The 18,761-nt window shown below is 48.8% G+C and overlaps 2 protein-coding genes across 2 annotated transcripts; both read left to right on the forward strand.

Annotated features, from left to right (window-relative positions):
* The first annotated feature begins 2,281 nt into the window (after positions 1-2,281).
* LOC121305197 (junctophilin-4-like) lies at positions 2,282-8,611 on the forward strand. Its single transcript, XM_041236739.1, has 3 exons — positions 2,282-4,257; positions 5,103-5,445; positions 7,793-8,611. Exons 1-3 carry the CDS (start codon positions 3,755-3,757, stop codon positions 8,609-8,611), a joined length of 1,665 nt encoding a protein of 554 aa, XP_041092673.1. The 5' UTR covers positions 2,282-3,754.
* A 288-nt stretch (positions 8,612-8,899) lies between these two features.
* Positions 8,900-12,974, forward strand: LOC121305198. Its single transcript, XM_041236740.1, has 5 exons — positions 8,900-8,962; positions 10,582-10,877; positions 10,960-11,107; positions 11,731-11,982; positions 12,686-12,974. The coding sequence occupies exons 1-5, from the start codon at positions 8,900-8,902 to the stop codon at positions 12,761-12,763; spliced, it is 837 nt and encodes a 278-aa protein (XP_041092674.1). The 3' UTR covers positions 12,764-12,974.
* Positions 12,975-18,761: the final 5,787 nt, after the last annotated feature.

The following is an 18,761-nucleotide window of genomic DNA, read 5'->3' on the forward strand; positions in this document are numbered from 1 at the left end:
AATACACAGGAGCGGTCCCCGGTCCAAAACGTGCTTCTGCTGCAAAGAAATGCACAGGAGCGGTCCCCGGTCCAAAACGTGCTTCTGCTGCAAAGAAATGCACAGGAGCGGTCCCCGGTCCAAAACGTGCTTCTGCTGCAAAGAAATGCACAGGAGCGGTCCCCGGTCCAAAACCTGCTTCTGCTGCAAAGAAATGCACAGGAGCGGTCCCCGGTCCAAAACGTGCTTCTGCTGCAAAGAAATACACAGGAGCGGTCCCCGGTCCAAAACGTGCTTCTGCTGCAAAGAAATACACACTCACACACACTGACACACATTCACACACACACATAGGTATATATATTGAGGGAGCACCTATATTGTGTTTGTTTGTTTTATGAGACAGGCAGGCAGACAGACAGACAGAAGGAGACAGGCAGGCAGACAGGCAGACAGACAGACACATATAAATGTGTAATTTGAAAACCCTTTTTGACATCCCTGTTCCATGTGTCCTCTGTCTGTCAGTCTGTAATCTATCTCTGTGTCTTTAAATATCTATATACGCACCCTGTCTGTCTGTCTGTTTGTCTGTCTGTCTGTCTGCCTTTCTATCTGTGTCTGTCTGTCTGTCTCTCTATCTCTGTCTGTGTGTGTCTGTGTCTGTCTGTCTATCTATCTGCATGTCAGTCTCTGTCTCTGTGTGTTTGTCTATCTATCTATCTATCTATCTATCTATCTATCTATCTATCTATCTATCTATCTATCTATATATCTGTCTATCTGTCTGTGTGTCTCTCTATCTATCTGCATCTTAAAATAACTATATAAAGTACTGTAGCTGTACTTTGATTAATTTCAGAATCTTATTTTTCTCACTTTTGTTTTTGCAGGTCAACTAAGGACGATTTGTGCTCTCCCTCTCCCTCCCTTCTCCCCGAGAGAGCGAATACATTCGTTTATTCTTTCCCTTAGACAGCGAAGATACACTGCTAAAACACAGACAGACAGAGAGACAGACAGACAGACAGGCAGGCAGGCAGACGGACAGAAGGGAAGCAAAAGGGATTACTTAAAAGGTCGCTATCACTTTATTTGCATGGCTTGACTTTGTTTCATGAATTGAATTGAGCTGTGTTATGATCTATAAGGAGGACAAGAAAGAAAGGACTGTTTTTTTTGTAAAAACAAAGATGGAGAACAAAGAAGGCGAGTGACGGGAGAGGGAGAGAGGGAAAGTATTTCTGTGCTAACTTAGGCAATGCTTGTGTGACTAAATCGAAGACTTGGTGAATCTGAGAGAGGGGGAGGGAGGGGGAGGGAAACAGAGGGAAGAAATAAAGAAATGAAAGAAAGAAAAAAGAGGGATAGAGCAAGCCAAGAAACAGCAGATTGAAAAACACAGAAAAAAACAAAGGGAGAGTGTGAGGGAGGGGGAAGAGAGGTGAGGAAGAGAGGGGGGAGATGTTGTGGAGCCAAGATTGAGGATACATAAAAACTAGAGAGAGAGAGAGAGAGAGGGGGGGGGGGGGGGAGGAAAGAGAACGAGACAAATGGTCTGATTATTTTTTTTAATGCTACAAACATTTTTAAATGACATTTGTCTCCAGTGAGAAACGTTCTCCTATCAAGGGTATATTAAGCCAGCAACGATACTAACAAATTGAAAGTTGACAGACTTTCCTTCATGTGACTTCAGTGCTTAAGCCAGCCTTCTTACTCTGCAAGAGTATTTGTTTAGGAAATATTTCAAACCATTTACTGCCTTTGAGAGATGTCTGTGCTCTGGCAGTTCATCTGTATTGTATTGTATGTTAGCAGCACTACTCATTCAAAGAGATACTTGGCAAGTAAACTTTTCCTTGATTTGAGATCTGTTTTTAAAATCGTAAACTTTCCTTGATTTGAGATCTGTTTTTAAAATCGTAAACTTTTCTTTATTTGAGATCTGTTTTTAAAATCGTAAACTTTTCTTTATTTGAGATCTGTTTTTAAAATCGTAAACTTTTCTTGATTTGAGATATGTTTTTAAAATCGTAAACGTTCCTTGATTTGAGATCTGTTTTTAAAATCGTAAACTTTTCTTTATTTGAGATCTGTTTTTAAAATCGTAAACTTTTCTTGATTTGACATCTGTTTTTAAAATCGCAAACGTTCCTTGATTTAAGATCTATATGAAACCATACACTTTTTTCTTTAAGATCTATTTAAAATCATACACTTTCTTTGATTTTGAGATCTATTTAAAGTCATATTTTCTTGATTTAAGATCTATATAAAAACCTTTTTCTATTATTTAAGATCTGTTTAAAATCATACACTTTCTTTGATTTTAAGATCTATTTAAAATAATGCATGTTTCATGATTTAAGATCCTGGAAAACTTCAGATTTACAAACTTTACAAATTTAAATCCCCTCCAATTCTCCTTCTAAAAATCAGCAGCAAATCTTTTTTTTTTTCAAAGAAATATAAATAAAATAAATCTTATATTCTCCCAAAACACATCAGTCTGTAAACTTTACGCTAGAAACTTTATTAATTCTCGTAACAAAACAGCCCCTTACATTGAGATATACTCCCTATACAAAACCAGTAAAACTACTTCTCAAAAGCATACTGGTATTTTTTAAACCAGCAACCTTAGAGACTTTGTAAAAATTACACCATATCAGAAACATTACTAACTTACAAAGTATTTTAAAACAATTTGGGACTAAATTTTTTTTATCAAAATACTCCATCCTCTCAAGAAACAGAGCAAGGCTATAGACAAAAAAAATAAAAAATAGTTACCTGAAACACAATTTTTGTAGTGGATTATAATTTTTTTTTCTTTAAAAAAAAAGTTCAGAAACTATTTTAAGAATATCAGAGTAAAGAATTCTAACATTAATTCACTTTTAATAATAGCAAGAATGTTAAAAATATATATTTTATTAATAATCTCTTCATACTGGGTTTAGAAGAACTAACTTCATCCCATACTGGTAACTCTGCTTACTGGTTAAATGAAAGTCTGCTTACTGGTTTACGAATCTGTTACTGGGTAAACAAAGCCTTCCTCTTAATATACCCCTCCCCCCCACCATACTGGTATTGCTTGTTTTAACATATACTGGTTTTCAGTTTCTCTTACTGGTTATTCAAACCTTTTTACTGAATCCCAGTTGCATGTTTTCAAGCATCTGCTTACTGGTTTTCAGACTAGTTTAAACAAAGGAGCCTTACTGGTTTGGAGACGTATTCTTACTGGTTTTAAGAAGTATCTGATTTTTTTTCAGCCATATTCTTACTGGTTTAAAGAAATATTCTGGTATGCAGTCAAGCCTTGAACTGATTAAACGCTCTCACTGGTTTTAGTGTACTGTTTTTTTCAGCCATTCTCACAGTGGTTTAAATAAATATCCTTACTGGTTTTGAAACACGTCCTTACTGGTTTAAGTAGCTTGGTTAAGCAGTACTGGTTTAGAAAAATATCCTTACTGACTTTTCAACATTATTCATACTGGTTTCCAGCTGAGTCATTAACTGGTTACACAAAGGAGCCTTACTGGTTTTAAATAAATATCCTTGCTGGTTTAAAGGACTACCCTTACTGGTTTTTAAGTCGCATTCTGAACTGGTTACACAAAGGAGCCTTACTGGTTTTCAAAACTATCCTTACTTTTTTGAATACTGGTTTTACCAGCAGCGTCTTTCGACAGCTGGGAAGCAAACAGGTTGTTTCTAAAGAAATCTCCTGTGACCGGTGACCCCCCCCCAAGTCACTTGCATGAGTGGAGGGGGGGGCGGGGTGTTTGACTTCGCTGATGGGGGCAGCTACCTGGGAGGTTGGGAGGAGGGGCGTGCGCACGGCCTGGGGCTGTGCAAGGGCCCTGGGGGAGAGGGGGAGTACGCAGGGAGCTGGGAGCGAGGGTTCGAGACCCTGGGGGTGTACATCACCCCCCGCGGCAGCTCCTACATGGGTCAGTGGTCCCAGGGAACGAGGCACGGCCTGGGGGCCGAGAAGAGGGAGGGGCCCGGAGGCCCTCAGCGATGGAGCTACCTGGGGGAGTGGACCCAGGGCCACAGGGGCCCCCTGGGGGTGCGAGAGGCCATCTCCGGGGCTCGGTACGAGGGGAGCTGGAGCCCATTAGGACAGCAGCACGAGTACGGGACAGAGATATACACAGACGGAGGTGAGAGACACTGCCCCCTATCTAACAGTGCTGGTATTGACAGTGAGAGACACTGCCCCCTATCTAACAGTGCTGGTAGCGACACTGGGAGATTACAGCGACTCAAACGCTGTGTTTTATATTTTATTCATCAGTCTGCATTGCTTTGACTGCGAGTCCAGGAGCTTCTCTTCAGTTCTAGCTGCGCTGTCGTAGTCATTGTATTGTGAATCGGTCCAGCCCTTCTAGGACTACAGCTCCCAGCATGCCTCTGCACCCGCGGCAATGGTGAGGGATTCTGGGAGCTGTAGTTCTTTAACTGCAATGCGCTGGGCTGGGCTGTATTACATTGTTTTTGCTCAGTCTGTGTTGCTTTGACTGTGAGTTCAGGAGCTGCGCTGCCATAGACACGCGCAACACAGGCTAGATCAGACAGCGTCTTCATAGAACAGCCAGCAGCGCCATCTAGTGCACAGCTAGTGCACTGCCAACACCAGTTAAAGAACTACAGCTCCAAGCATCCCTCACCATTGCTGCAGGTGCAGAGGCATGCTGGGAGCTGTAGTCAAAGCGACACAGACTGATTTCAGTATGAAAGTGTCTGTCCCTGTCTGCGTCTGAGTGTCTGATTGTATTTATAACCCTCCGTGCCTGTTAGATATTTTCAACAATCTCTCTCCTTCTTTCTCTCTACCGCCTCCCTCTCTCCGTCTCCCTCTCAAACTCCTCCCCCTCCCTCACCCCTCCCTCTCTCTCTCCCTCTCCCCCTCTCCCTCTCTCTCTCTCTCTCCCTCTCCCCTCTCCTCTCTCTCTCCCTCTCCCCTCTCTCTCCCTTTTCCCTAACCCTCTCAAACTCTTCTCCCCCTCACCCCTCTTTCCCCCTCCCTCACCCCTCCCTCGCCTTCTCTCTCTCTCTCTCTCTCTCTCTCTCTCTCTCTCTCTCTCTCTCTCTCTCTCTCACAGGACCTACATTGGCCAATGGGTGAACGGTAAGCGCCATGGTTTTGGTGTGCGGCAGAGCGCCCCCTACAGGCAGGCCACAGTGCTGCACTCCCCTCGCAGGTCCTCTCTGAACTCCGTGCGCAGCGACAAGGGTCCCGAAACCAGTAAAACCAGTAAGAACAGCGCTCCCAGCCCCGCGGTTGCCATGCCCGTGGCTCAGCTGAACAACAACGGCAGGGCCGGACAGGAGGTGGAGGAGCCGGAGAGCATTCCCAGCATTCCCGGCGTGAACTTTCAAACCCTGCGGAAAACCAACCAGAAGAAAATCGAAAACAGCGAAGCGAATAATCACAACTACACCCAGGTGAGAGGAGAGAGGGGAGGAGAGGAGGAGAGAGAGAGAGAGAGAGGTGAGAGAAAAGGGAGAGAGAGGGAGAGAGAGAGAGAGAAGAGGGGAGAGGGAGAGGAGAGAGAGGGAGAGAGAGAGAGGGGAGGAGAGGGAGAGAGGAGATAGGGGGAGAGAGAGGAGGGGAGGGAGAGGGAGAGGAGAGGAGGAGAGAGGAGAGGAGGAGGAGAGAGGAGAGGAGGAGAGAGAGAGGAGAGAGAGAGAGGGGAGGAGAGAGGAGAGGGGAGGAGAGGAGGAGAGGAGAGGAGAGAGAGAGGGGAGGAGAGGGGAGAGGAGAGGAGAGGAGAGGAGAGGGGAGGAGAGGAGAGAGAGAGGGAGAGAGAGAGGGGGGAGGGAGAGAGGAGGAGGAGAGAGGGGAGAGGGAGAGAGAGGGGAGGGGAGAGGAGAGGAGAGGGGAGGAGAGGAAAGAGGAGAGGGGAGGAGAGGGGAGGAGAGAGAGAGAGGGGAGAGGGAGAGAGAGAGGAGAGAGAGGAGAGAGAGGAGAGAGAGGAGAGAGAGAGGAGAGGAGAGGAGAGGAGAGGAGAGAGAGAGGTGAGAGAGAGAGAGAGGAGGAGAGGAGAGGAGAGGGAGAGAGAGAGGAGAGGAGAGGAGAGGAGAGGAGAGAGAGGAGGGGAGAGGAGAGGAGAGGGAGAGGGGGAGAGAGAAAGAGAGAGGAGAGAGAGAGAGAGAGAGGAGAGAGGAGAGGGAGAGGGGAGGAGAGAGGGGAGGGGAGAGAGGGAGGGAGAGAGGGAGAGAGAGGGAGGAGAGGAGAGAGAGGAGAGAGAGAGGAGAGAGGGGAGGGGAGAGGAGAGAGAGAGAGAGAGGGGAGAGAGAGAGGGGAGGAGGAGGGAGAGGAGAGGAGAGGAGAGGAGAGAGAGAGAGAGGAGAGAGGGGAGGGGAGAGAGAGAGAGAGAGAGAGAGAGGAGAGAGAGGGAGAGAGAGGGGGAAGAGAGAGAGAGGAGAGAGGAGAGGAGAGAGGAGAGGGAGAGAGAGAGAGGAGAGAGGAGAGGGAGAGAGAGAGGAGAGAGGAGAGAAAGAGAGGGAGGAGAGAGAGAGAGAGAGGAGAGGGGAGGAGAGGAGAGGAGAGAGAGGAGAGGAGAGGAGAGGAGAGGGGAGGAGAGGAGAGAAGAGAGAGAGAGAGAGAGAGAGAGGAGGAGAGGTAGAGAGGAGAGGAGGCGCTAAGAGATTAGGAGAGGAGAAGAGGAGGAGGAGGAGGAGGGAGGAGAGAGGAGAGGAGAGAGGAGGAGGAGGAGAGAGAGAGGAGAGAGGAGGAGAGAGAGGAGAGGGGAGGAGAGGGAGAGGGGAGGGGAGGAGAAGGAGAGGAGAGGAGAGAGGAGAGAGAGGGGAGAGAGGAGAGGAGAGGGGAGGAGAGGAGAGAGAGGAGAGGAGAGAGAGGAGAGGAGAGGAGAGGAGAGAGGGAGAGAGAGGAGGAGAGAGAGGAGAGAGAGGAGAGGAGAGAGAGAGGGGGAGGGGAGAGAGGGAGAGAGAGGGAGAGGGAGAGGAGAGAGAGAGAGAGAGAGAGAGAGAGAGAGAGGGACGGTGTAGGAGAGAGGGGAGGGAGAGAGGAGGGAGGAAGAGGGGAGAGAGGAGGAGGAGAGAGAGGAGAGGGGAGAGGGAGAAGAGAGAGAGAGGAGAGGGGAGGGAGGGGAGGAGAGGGAGGGTGAGGAGAGGAGAGAGGAGAGAGAGGAGAGGGAGGAGGAGAGGAGGAGGAGGGAGAGGGAGAGAGAGGAGAGAGAGAGAGGGGAGGGGGAGAGGAGGAGAGAGGGAGAGAGGGAGGGGAGGAGAGAGAGGGGAGGAGAGAGAGAAGAGAGAGGAGAGAAGAGAGAGGGAGCTAGGGAGATCAGAGAAGCACGAGGAGGAACACGGAGGAGAAGGTGAGAGTGAGATGAGAAGAGACGGTTAGAGAAGAGACGAGGAGAGAGGAGAGATGAGGGAGCTAGGGCCGGAGAGAGAAAGAGGAGAGAGAGGGAGAGAGTGAGAGGAGGGGAGGGGAGGGAGGAGAGGAGAAAGGTGAGAGAGAGAGAGAGGGGAGGGGAGGGGAGGGAGAGAACAGGAATGAGAGAGAGACGAGGAGGCAGGGGAGAGGCGGACAGGGAGGTCTCTAGGAGGGAGAGAGGAGGGAGAGAGAGAGAGAGGGGAGGGAGGAGAGGAGAGGAGGGAGAGAGAGAAGGAGAGGGGAGAAAGAGGGAGTCTCTTGACGGAGAGCGACTGCCGAGTAGCCAGTCAGAGACACGGAGAAGGAGAAAAAGGAATGATAACAAATGTAAAAAAAAATCCTATTCATAAATGTATTATTTTCTGGGTGTCTCTTTCCCTCCCCCTCCAGGAACCCCAGTCCACCATCGACCCTCCCCTCTCACCGAAACACTCGCGCCCGCCCCACTCCTCTCTGGGGGCGTCCCGGGCTGGCTTCGTCCTGACCCAGCAGCTGTGTGCCCGCTACCAGCCAGCGGGGGGCGGAGCCAGGAAGGAGGGGAGGCCGGCGGGCGGGGGCCGAGGCGGGGCCGCCGAGAAGAGGCACTTTTTCTCCTGCAAGGGGCGGTCGCTGTCCGCCACGGTGGAGAACCAGCTCCAGCAGAAGGCAGCGAATGGAGGGAGCAAAACCGGGTTCTTCCTGCGCAGGACCTCCCTGCTCAGCGGCCTCCGCCTAGCCAGGACATCCGAATCCAAGAATTCCCTGTCCAGCAAGCGCAGCTCCCTCCGGAGTGCGAACGAGGGCGAGGAGGAGGAGGAAGGGGGGAAGGGGAGGGCCCTTCTAGATTCAGAGCAGGCTTTGTTCCTGGTGTCTGATGGGTCCGTGACGGAGGTCTACGCTGGTGAGTGGCGGCTGGACAAGAGGTCCGGTTTTGGGCAGAGCCGGCGGTCGGACGGGCTGAGCTACGAGGGGGCCTGGCTGGGGAACCGTCGCCACGGTTACGGCCGCACGGTGTTCCCGGACGGGAGCTGCGAGGAGGGGAAGTACCAGGGGAACGAGCTGACCCTGGGGGGTCCCGTGGACGGGCCGGGCCGGGCTGTCACCAGGCTGATTTTGCTGAGGCAGAGGAGCAAGGTGAAGGGGAAGGTGGAGAGGGCCGTGCTCGAGGCCAGAGGGGCGGCGCTGATCGCCAGGCAGAGAGAGGAGCTCGCGAGGGGAACGACTAGCTGACAGGGGGGGGGGTGGGGCGGGGTTTACGTGTGGAGGGCCGCCGGGTGGCAGCCGACAGGGAGGGGCTGTCTTGTCACCACGGGGAGGATTTCTTGCCTGAGGCGTGAGAGCAAGGGAAGGGGAAAGAATTGTGCCGTTGTCGAGGCCCAGCAGAGGTTGGCGGGGAGTTGTTGACGGGCCTGCAGGGCGTGCGCTGGCGCCGATCGCCAGGAGCTCGAGCCGCCACTCGCCAGGTGCCCGGGGGGAGAGGGTCAGGGGAGAGGGAGGTGGCCGGGTAGATGGAGCGGGATGCGAGGGAGCGACGAGGGGAGAGGAGAAGCGGGAGAGGGAGCGAGGGGAGAGGGAGAGGGGGTCAGTGCGGGGGGGGGGGAATAGCGGACGGAGGGAGTGTGAGGAGAGGGTTTAGGGGGGGGAGGGGGGAGGGAGGGGGGAGTCCGGAGGGAGAGACTGGCGGAGAGGGAGGGAGGATGAAGGGGAAAGAGGGAGAGAGGAGGAGGGGAAGAAGGATTTTTTTGGAGGGAGAAGAGCGGAGGAAAGGCGCTAGTGCGGCGTCAGGCTCTATGAAGGAGGGTGGGACGAGGCTCTGAAAGAGAGACGGAAGAGAGGACGGAGGCGAAGGAGAGTGGGAGAGCGGGGGCGGAGAGCTCTCAAGGAGGGAGAGAGGCGAAGGCGAGCAGGGATCAGGGCTGAGGGAGACTTCGGGAGGGGAGGAGAATGAGAGCCTCGCGAGGGACTCGGCGTGAGGATAGGAGAGGAGGAGAGGAGAGGATGGAGGAGGGAGAGGGGAGAGAGGAGGAGGAGGAGAAGGGGAAGGGGAGAGGGAGAGCGGGGGAAGGGGAGAGATTAATGATCTATTTATGAAAAATGTTCAAGTAATATTTTTCTTTTCTCTCCTCTTTCTCTCTCTCTCTCTTCTCTCTCTCTTCTCTCTCTGTCTCTGTCTCTCTCTCTCTCTCTCTCTCCTTGTCTCTCCCTTATCAGCTGATCTGTCTTATTCTCTCTCTCTTTTCTTCCTACTCTGTCTTCTCTGCCTCTTCTACCCACCTCTCTCTCTCTCTCTCTCTCTCTCTCTCTCTCTCTCTCTCCTCTCTCTCTCTCTCCCTCTCTCCAAGGACAGTTCTCGCTCGGTTGTGAAAGGCCTGAAGCCTAGCTCTCTCTGACTGGGAACTGAAAGCCCTAACCTAGGGCTTCCAGATTGGACCAAGAACGAGGTGAACCAATCGTACAGCTGCTCCAGTATCACCCTTCATGACTGTGGGGAGTATGGGGAACTAGATGCTTCCTCGACTTATTCCCCTCTCTCTACCAGATCTCTATCTCTCCCCGTCTTACCCCTCGGCCGCTCTCTTCTCCCCTCTCTACCCCTCCGTCTCTCCCTCTCCCTCCCATCCTGACCTCCTGTTCTCCTCTTCCTCTCCTCTCCCTCTCCCCTTCTCATTCCTCTCCTACCTCGCCTCTCCTCCCCTCTCTCATCACCTCTCACCCTCCACCTCCTCTCTCCCCCAGAGATCTCCTTTCATCTCCTCTCATGCCTTTCTCGCCCTCTCTCTCTACTCCTCCTCCCTCTACCTCTCCCCCTCAAAGTCTTCATTCTGTCCTGTCTCCTTGTCTCTCTCTTCTCCCTCTCCTCTCTCCCCCCCTCTCCTGTCCTCTCCTCTCACTCTCTATCTCTATGTAAAAGTGTTTCACATGTGACACAGGCTAGAGTGTCTCTTACAGAAGGAAAATCCAGCATCGCCATCTAGTGGCCCGCCACTGCGGCTCAATTGTGTTTTTGCTGTCAATACACTAGCTGAGCACTAGATGGCGCTGGGTGTAAAAAAAAAAAAAAAAAATAGTTATTGGCATGACAGCCAGGTGGCGCTGCTTCTTTAAAAGACACATTCATTCAAATGACATTAACCCTTTCCCTGTTTCTCTCTCAGACTGGAATGAAAACAAAAACTCAACTGACACTCCCTCCCTCCCAGACCAGACACAGCCCACCCAGCCTGGGACCCCGGACCACTGCCACCCCCTGTCCTCCCTCCACGGACGTCCAGGAGCCCCCCAGCTCCCATGAATGGGCTCCCGCTCCCCTCCCCTCCCCTCCCCGCCTCCGGGCCCCAGGAAAGAAAGAGCAGAGCGGAGCGATCGGGGTGGAGATGAGGAGATCTTGCGAACGAAGAGAGCGACAGGGGGAAAGGCTGGACAGCATAGAGTCGGTGGAGGAGCGCTTACGCGGAACCCTTTCCGACCAGCGTGGGGAGGGGCCACACCGGAACAGGCATTTGGGTATCATCAATCATCACCCACCACCATCATCACCGGAAGGGGTAGGGGGCAGAGGCTGGCACACCCCCTCCAAGACCTGACAACCACCATCATCACCAGAAGGGGAGGGGGCAGAGGCGCCACCCCCTCCAGACCACGCCCCCGCGTGAGGAGGAGGATGAGGAGAATTTGAGCAGCTTTGAGATTGAAATGAGACCCCTTCAACCCTGCCTGGACTGCCAGGTGAGAGCAAGGGTTACAACCCATCCTGTCCTCTCTCTCCTCTCTCCTCTCTCTCCCCTCTCTCCTCTTCCCTTTAAAGGATATCGCAATCTTGAAGGAGAGATGGAGAATTAAAAATCCATTCTCTCACCTCTTATTAGCTTTATTAACAGGATCACTGGCCCCTCCCTTTAAAGGAGCGCTGACCATCTTTAAAATCCATTCTCTCACCTCTTATTAGCTTTATTAACAGGATCACTGGCCCCTCCCTTTAAAGGAGCGCTGACCATCTTTAAAATCCATTCTCTTACCTCTTATTAGCTTTATTAACAATATATCACTGGCCCCTCCCTTTAAAGGAGCGCTGACCATCTTTAAAAAATCCATTCTCTCACCTCTTATTAGCTTTATTAACAGGATCACTGGCCCCTCCCTTTAAAGGAGTGCTGACCATCTTTAAAATCCATTCTCTCACCTCTTATTAGCTTTATTAACATGATCACTGGCCCCTCCCTTTAAAGGAGCGCTGACCATCTTTAAAATCCATTCTCTCACCTCTTATTAGCTTTATTAACAGGATCACTGGCCCCTCCCTTTAAAGGAGTGCTGACCCAGTCCTCGTTCTGTCTGTTTCTGCTGCTTAGGATTGTGGGAATGGGGAGGACTCTGCAGTGAGGAGAGAGCGAGAGAGGAAGAGAGGGAGGAGGAGAGGGAAGGCCAGGGCTGAAGAGGACGACGTCACTTCCTGCTTCTTCTTCGACTGCCCACAGGAAGTGACCTCGACATCGGAGGCGCGGCCGGGATTGGAGGAGAGGCTGTCGTCCCTGGCAACCACACTCACCAATGGGCAAGGGCTACAGAAGAGAGGGGAGGAGCTTGAGAAGACAGATAGAACGGTGTGTGTGTCTCAGTGTCTCTGTTGTGTGTCTCTGAGTGTGTGTCTCTGTGTCTGTGTGTCTGTGTGTCTCTATGTGTGTGTCTCTGTGTGTCTGTGTGTGTGTGTGTGTGTGTGTATCTATGTGTGTGTGTGTGTCTATGTTGTTGTCTCTATCTGTGTATCTATGTGTCTACCTCCCTGTTCTCAATATGTCTGACCTTTATTGAATGTGATCCAGTGTGTCTCCATCTGTCTGGGAATTAAATAGTTAAACTGCACCAGACAGAGGGCTGGACCCTCCCCTCTGTTCTGATTGGCTCTCTGCCTGAGGCTGTTGCCTGGTAACAACATGTCTACCAGCCAATCAGTTCTCTCCCTGCGAATCTTCAGAGACAGAGACAGAGACAGAGACACAGAGAACCCCCCCACAGGAGATGGGGGCGGGGGGGGGTCAATAAATCTGATCGGCCTGCAGATTATTGTGCTATTTATAACATACAAAATAATCAAGGCTAATCTAACATAATTTCTTTCTCTCCCCCCTCTCTCCCCTCTTACCTCTCCTCCCCTCTTCCCTCTCTCCTCTGTCTCCTCTCTCCCCTCTCTCTGTCTCCTCCCACTCTCCTCTCCCCCTCCTCTCCTCTCTCTCTCTACCGTCTCTGTCTCCTCTCTCCTCTCTCCCCTCCTCTCCTCTCCTCTCTCTCTCTCTCCTCTCCTAACAGGCTAACTCTATCATAGTGTTGACTGTTTTTCTTCTCAATATTGGGCTGGCTTGCTGGTTTTCTCATCTTTTCAGTTAGGACACAGAGTCCCCTTTCTTTCAGTTTCTGCCTTTACCGCTGCGTGATGTTTCGCTGCGCCTCGATTGCATCTTTACTGCAATTACACAAGCCCTGGGACACGCTACAGTTAACACTGCAATTAAAAATATTCCTGGGCTGTATTACATTGTTTTTGCTCAGTCTGTGTTGCTTTGACTACAGCTCCCAGCATGCCTCTGCACCCGCGGCAATGGCGAGGGATGCTGGGAGCTGTAGTTCTTTAACTGCAATGCGCTGGGCTGGGCTGTATTACATTGTTTTTGCTCAGTCTGCGTTGCTTTGACTACAGCTCCCAGCATGCCTCTGCACCCGCGGCAATGGCGAGGGATGCTGGGAGCTGTAGTTCTTTAACTGCAATGCTCTGGGCTGGGCTGTATTACATTGCTTTTGCTCAGTCTGTGTTGCTTTGACTGAGTTCAGGAGCTGCGCTGCCATAGACACGCGCAACACAGGCTAGAGGCCAGCAGCACCATCTACTGCACAGCTAGTGCACTGCCAACACCACCAGGCATAGAAATCAGACTCCCGCTGCACAGCAGTGTGATCCAGTCCTGGTTCCACTAGGAGTTTAATAGTAAGACACACCTGAGCTTGTTAGCTAGACACACTGGGGGCTGATCAAGCTGGTAGTGAAACCTGGACTGGATCACACTGCTGTGCAATAGGAGTCTGACTTCCATCCCTGATGTGACAGGTAGATCAGGCAAAGTGTCTTTTATATTAGTAACAGCCAGCAGCGCCTTCTAGTGCACAGCTAGAGTATTGCCAGCAAAACAAACATGATCCAGTGTTGGATCACTAGATGGCACTGCTGGCTGTTCTATGAAGACGCTGGCTGATCTAGCCTGTGTTGCGCGTGTCTATGGCAGCGCAGCTCCTGAACTCACAGTCAAAGCAGCGCAGACTGATGAATAAAATATAAAACACAGCGATCGAGTTGCTGCAGGGAAGAGAAGCGCTCGGGTTGGTTGGAACGAGGTCATGGAAGGGTAAAAGGGTGACGGTGAACTAAATCTGAAGATATGAAATTCAAATTCCCGGGGTGGGGGGGGCGTCTGAATCGTGTTTTGCTCCCCTCCCTCCGCTTCCTCGCTTCCTTAATTAGTTCCACTGTTTATATACAAAGGGCTTTCGCGTTTTGCTGTTTTGAAAATGGTTTTCAAATTTTCTCTGTCCCCCCCCCCCCCCCCCCCCCCCCTAATAATAATATGAATATGTTTAAACCTGATAGAGGCCGGACAGTCAGTGGCATCTTTCCCGATGTCAAAAACGGACTCCTACATGTCTGTCTGTCAGTCACCTTGTCATCATTTTGCAAGAGCTGTTTTTTGCCTGCGAACACAAGGTGTCGGAAGGTTTGGATTTGGGGAATGCTGAAAGGAACTTTATAAAAGAAATTCAACATTTCCAAGAGGAAAGTCCTTCTCTGTGTCTTCACTGGAGACTTCTAGTGGAAACGTTTGCCATTGAATTGACACTGAAGACACTGAGAGAGGACTTCTAGTGGAAACGTTTGCCATTGAATTGACACTGAAGACACTGAGAAAGACTTCTAGTGGAAACGTTTGCCATTGAATTGACACTGAAGACACTGAGAAAGACTTCTAGTGGAAACGTTTGCCATTGAATTGACACTGAAGACACTGAGAAAGACTTCTAGTGGAAACGTTTGCCATTGAATTGACACTGAAGACACTGAGAAAGACTTCTAGTGGAAACGTTTGCCATTGAATTGACACTGAAGACACTGAGAGAGACTTCTAGTGGAAACGTTTGCCATTGAATTGACACTGAAGACACTGAGAAAGACTTCTAGTGGAAACGTTTGCCATTGAATTGACACTGAAGACACTGAGAGAGACTTCTAGTGGAAACGTTTGCCATTGAATTTACACTGAAGACACTGAGAAAGACTTCTAGTGGAAACGTTTGCCATTGAATTGACACTGAAGACACTGAGAGAGACTTCTAGTGGAAACGTTTGCCATTGAATTGACGCTGAAGACACTGAGAGAGACTTCTATTGGAAACGTTTGCCATTGAATTGACGCTGAAGACACTGAGAGAGACTTCTAGTGGAAACGTTTGCCATTGAATTGACACTGAAGACACCTTTGCCATTGATATATGACGCTCGCAGACAGTGGAGAGAATCTCTTAGTATGGAAACCGTGGAAATTGGCCCCTGAATGACGCTGAAGACATTGAGAAGCACGCCACTTTGTGTGGAACGTGTGACGCATTGAATGTGACGATGAAGAGACACTTTAGTAAGTTCTGTGCCTCTATTTGAAGCCAACTTTGCACAAAACGAAACTTAGACACTGTGACGAAGCAGACAGGAGAGGCTGATCACGCATAACGGTTGGAACGGTTGCCAACCGTTGCTAAATGAAATTGACTGAATGAAGACACTGAGAACGCAGACTCTATGGGAAACGTTTCTGCCAATGTGAATTGACATGAATAGACAAAAGAAGACACGACTCTAGTGGAACTTACGAAATTGCCATAAACGCTTGCCATTGAATTGACACTGAAGACAGTGAGAGAGACTTCTATTGGAAACGTTTGCCATTGAATTGACACTGAAGACACTGAGAGAGACTTCTAGTGGAAACGCTTGCCATTGAATTGAAGTTTATTTACTAGTTCTAAGTTCAGTTTTAATAGATTTTTTTAAATTTTACTGAAGTTGCATTTATGTGTTTGAGTGTTTTTTAAGAGGGAATTTGAACTGCTTTAAGAAATGTACTCTCTAGACATCTATAGAATATATTATTATATATAGATTATATAATATATATATATATATATATATATGTGTGTGTTATATATATATATATTGGATGGTAATACTGTCTAATATTTTCAATTTTTTTTAAATACTGATAATATATTTGTGCTAGTGTGCAATGCTGTTCAGATAAATTAATACATGAATGTATATCTGATGAATATTATGGCTGTATATCAATTGGTTATCTTTGCATACAATATTTTATGGGGGAAAAAAGTGTATAAGTATATTTAACGCAATGCATTTCAAAAAGATCCTTTTTTTGTCGCAAAAGTTGCCTGTTTTCCAAAAAAAAAAAAAAATGTAAACGAAAAAAATATGAAAGGATGAATTCATAAAAGGTTTCCATGGCGATATTTCTTAACTGGCGATCGAAAGGGGCAGCTGTGTCCACAGGGGTCCTTTATAAGGCATGCCAACCAAAATCCATTCTCTCACCTCTTATTAGCTTTATTAACAGGATCACCGGCCCCTCCCTTTAAAGGAGCGCTGACCATCTTTAAAATCCATTCTCTCACCTCTTATTAGCTTTATTAACAGGATCACCGGCCCCTCCCTTTACAGGAGCGCTGACAATCTTTAAAATCCATTCTCTCACCTCTTATTAGCTTTATTAACAGGATCACTGGCCCCTCCCTTTAAAGGAGCGCTGACCATCTTTAAAATCCATTCTCTCACCTCTTATTAGCTTTATTAACAGGATCACTGGCCCCTCCCTTTAAAGGAGCGCTGACCATCTTTAAAATCCATTCTCTCACCTCTTATTAGCTTTATTAACATGATCACTGACCCCTCCCTTTAAAGGAGCGCTGACCATCTTTAAAATCCATTCTCTCACCTCTTACATGAGTTAAGAACATTCAGGATCACTGACCCCTCAGAAAAGGAGCGCTGATCTTTAAAATCCATTGCCGGACTCTGAGTGGGTTATTAACAGGATCATCGTGTAACTTTTAAAGGAGCGCTGACCATCTTTCAAATCCATTTTATTTTATTACTTTATGGTTTTGAATGTTACCCTTTATAAAAAAAAAAAAGAACAATCAGATAATTAAAAAAAAAAAAAACTGCCGGACTATGGGTATGTGTCATCGTGTAACTGCAAAATACACTATGACTGTTATTAAAACTGAAAAAAACAGTATGTGCTCAATTCTGTGTTTAATTTCCAGCCAGGCTATTGTGATGTCACTCTGCAGCAGTGATGTCACTCTCCAGCGGTGATGTCACTCTGCAGCGTGACATCACAATCTCCTGCAGAGCATGTCAGCGCTGGTTCCTGATGTCACTCTGCAGCAGTGATGTCACTCTCCAGCGGTGATGTCACTCTGCAGCGTGACATCACAATCTCCTGCAGAGCATGTCAGCGCTGGTTCCTGACAGTCACACTGCACCTGCCTCTCTCTCAAGCACATCCACACAGCCCTGCCTTTAAAAGCAGCAGCCAGACAGAGTGTGTGTTACTGACATGATCAGGAGCCAGGGGTTTGAGCAGGGTTACAAACTCACACTAGCCCTGCTGCTGCTGCACCCAGTCCTGGGGTTCAGAGCTCCCCTCAATGAAGTCTAGTATTATTAATATTGCAATGATCAGGAGCCAGGAGTTTGAGCAGGGTTACAAACTCACACTAGCCCTGCTGCTGCTGCACCCAGTCCTGGGGTTCAGAGCTCCCCTCAATGAAGTCTAGTATTATTAATATTGCAATGATCAGGAGCCAGGAGTTTGAGCAGGGTTACAAACTCACACTAGCCCTGCTGCTGCTGCTGCACCCAGTCCTGGGGTTCAGAGCTCCCCTCAATGAAGTCTAGTATTATTAATATTGCAATGATCAGGAGCCAGGAGTTTGAGCAGGGTTACAAACTCACACTAGCCCTGCTGCTGCTGCACCCAGTCCTGGGGTTCAGAGCTCCCCTCAATGAAGTCTAGTATTATTAATATTGATAATGATCAGGAGCCAGGAGTTTGAGCAGTGTTAGAAACTGTACACTAGCCCTGCTGCTGCTGCTCCCAGTCCTGGGGTTCAGAGCTCTCCTCAATGAAGTCTAGTATTATTATTATTAATATTGATTGATCAGGAGGCTCTGAGCCTGAGCATGTTTACAGATGCATCACTAGCCCTGCTGCTGCTGCTGCTCTCTTTGTCTGGGTTACCTTTAGTCTGACTGGGGTTCAGATGCAATCCCCTCAATGAAGAGCAGTATTATTATTATGTATATTGCAATGTTTGCTTGCCAGGTCAAGTCTACATGCAATTGTTACAGAGCGCAGCTGGTAATTGAATCAGGAGTAGGCTCGTGGATTGTGGGACTCGAGGTAAGTGCTCTCTTGTGTATGGGTTACCATGGGGCATCTGACCCTGCAATGTTAACAGATGCATCATCCCCTCAGCATTGCAAACAGGAGCATGCGCTGCACTTTTGTTTTTTTTTTTTTTTTTATCGTTCTGACTGTGGTCAATGGTAATAGTGAGACAGGGTAACGAATCACGACTTTCTACACGAGGCCAACATCAAACAGGTCCCATTGCAGCCTCGCCCCATTGAAGCTGCCCTATGCTTGGGAGACCCATTGCAGTGCCACTGTCAGTGTAATGCATTGAAGATCATTGAGGGTATAGTGAACACACTGTGGTCCCATTCTACCAGCCTCGCCCCATTGCAGCTGCCCTATACTTGTGCTACCATTGTAGTGTAATACAGACCCATTGCAGTGGCACTGTCTGTCTGCATTGCCATTGAAGATCATTGAGGGTATAGTCAGCACACTGTGGTCCCATTCTACCAGCCTCACCCCATTGCAGCTGCCCTATACTTGTGCTGCCATTGCCCCTCAGTGTAATACAGACCCATTGCAGTGCCACAGTCTGGCTACATTGCCATTGAAGATCATTTGGAAAGGATACAGTTAAGAGTTAAAAAAATCTAAAATTAAGCATAACTTACTGGCAGAACCCTTTTGTGTCTATTAAGAGTATTTTTTATTGCATGTGAAACAATATCTACTGTATATCAAAAACCACACTGCAAAAAACGAAACCCTTTGGTGTTTTGTTTTGGTTTGTTGACCGTGAATATTTACAGCACGTTAGTGTGTGCGTGTGTGTCTATCTGTGTGTGTCTCTCGAGTTCACGTTATAGTTTATTGCCAGTGTTAATTGCGTTTCTTGCAGTGTTTTC

Source organism: Polyodon spathula, chromosome 42 (genome assembly GCF_017654505.1).
Source record: "Polyodon spathula isolate WHYD16114869_AA chromosome 42, ASM1765450v1, whole genome shotgun sequence".
Lineage (NCBI taxonomy): Eukaryota > Metazoa > Chordata > Actinopteri > Acipenseriformes > Polyodontidae > Polyodon > Polyodon spathula.

What these genes read in the sequence shown, in the direction of transcription:
- LOC121305197 (XM_041236739.1), top strand. Translation starts at nt 3,755, where the DNA reads ATGAGTGGAGGGGGGGGCGGGGTGTTTGACTTCGCTGATGGGGGCAGC. An exon ending in AGCGACACTGGGAGATTACA is followed by an intron (nt 4,258 to 5,102) that starts GCGACTCAAACG and finishes TCTCTCTCACAG; the next exon opens with GACCTACATTGGCCAATGGG. An exon ending in ATAATCACAACTACACCCAG is followed by an intron (nt 5,446 to 7,792) that starts GTGAGAGGAGAG and finishes CTCCCCCTCCAG; the next exon opens with GAACCCCAGTCCACCATCGA.
- LOC121305198 (XM_041236740.1), top strand. Translation starts at nt 8,900, where the DNA reads ATGCGAGGGAGCGACGAGGGGAGAGGAGAAGCGGGAGAGGGAGCGAGG. An exon ending in CGAGGGGAGAGGGAGAGGGG is followed by an intron (nt 8,963 to 10,581) that starts GTCAGTGCGGGG and finishes CCTCCCTCCCAG; the next exon opens with ACCAGACACAGCCCACCCAG. An exon ending in AACCCTGCCTGGACTGCCAG is followed by an intron (nt 11,108 to 11,730) that starts GTGAGAGCAAGG and finishes TCTGCTGCTTAG; the next exon opens with GATTGTGGGAATGGGGAGGA.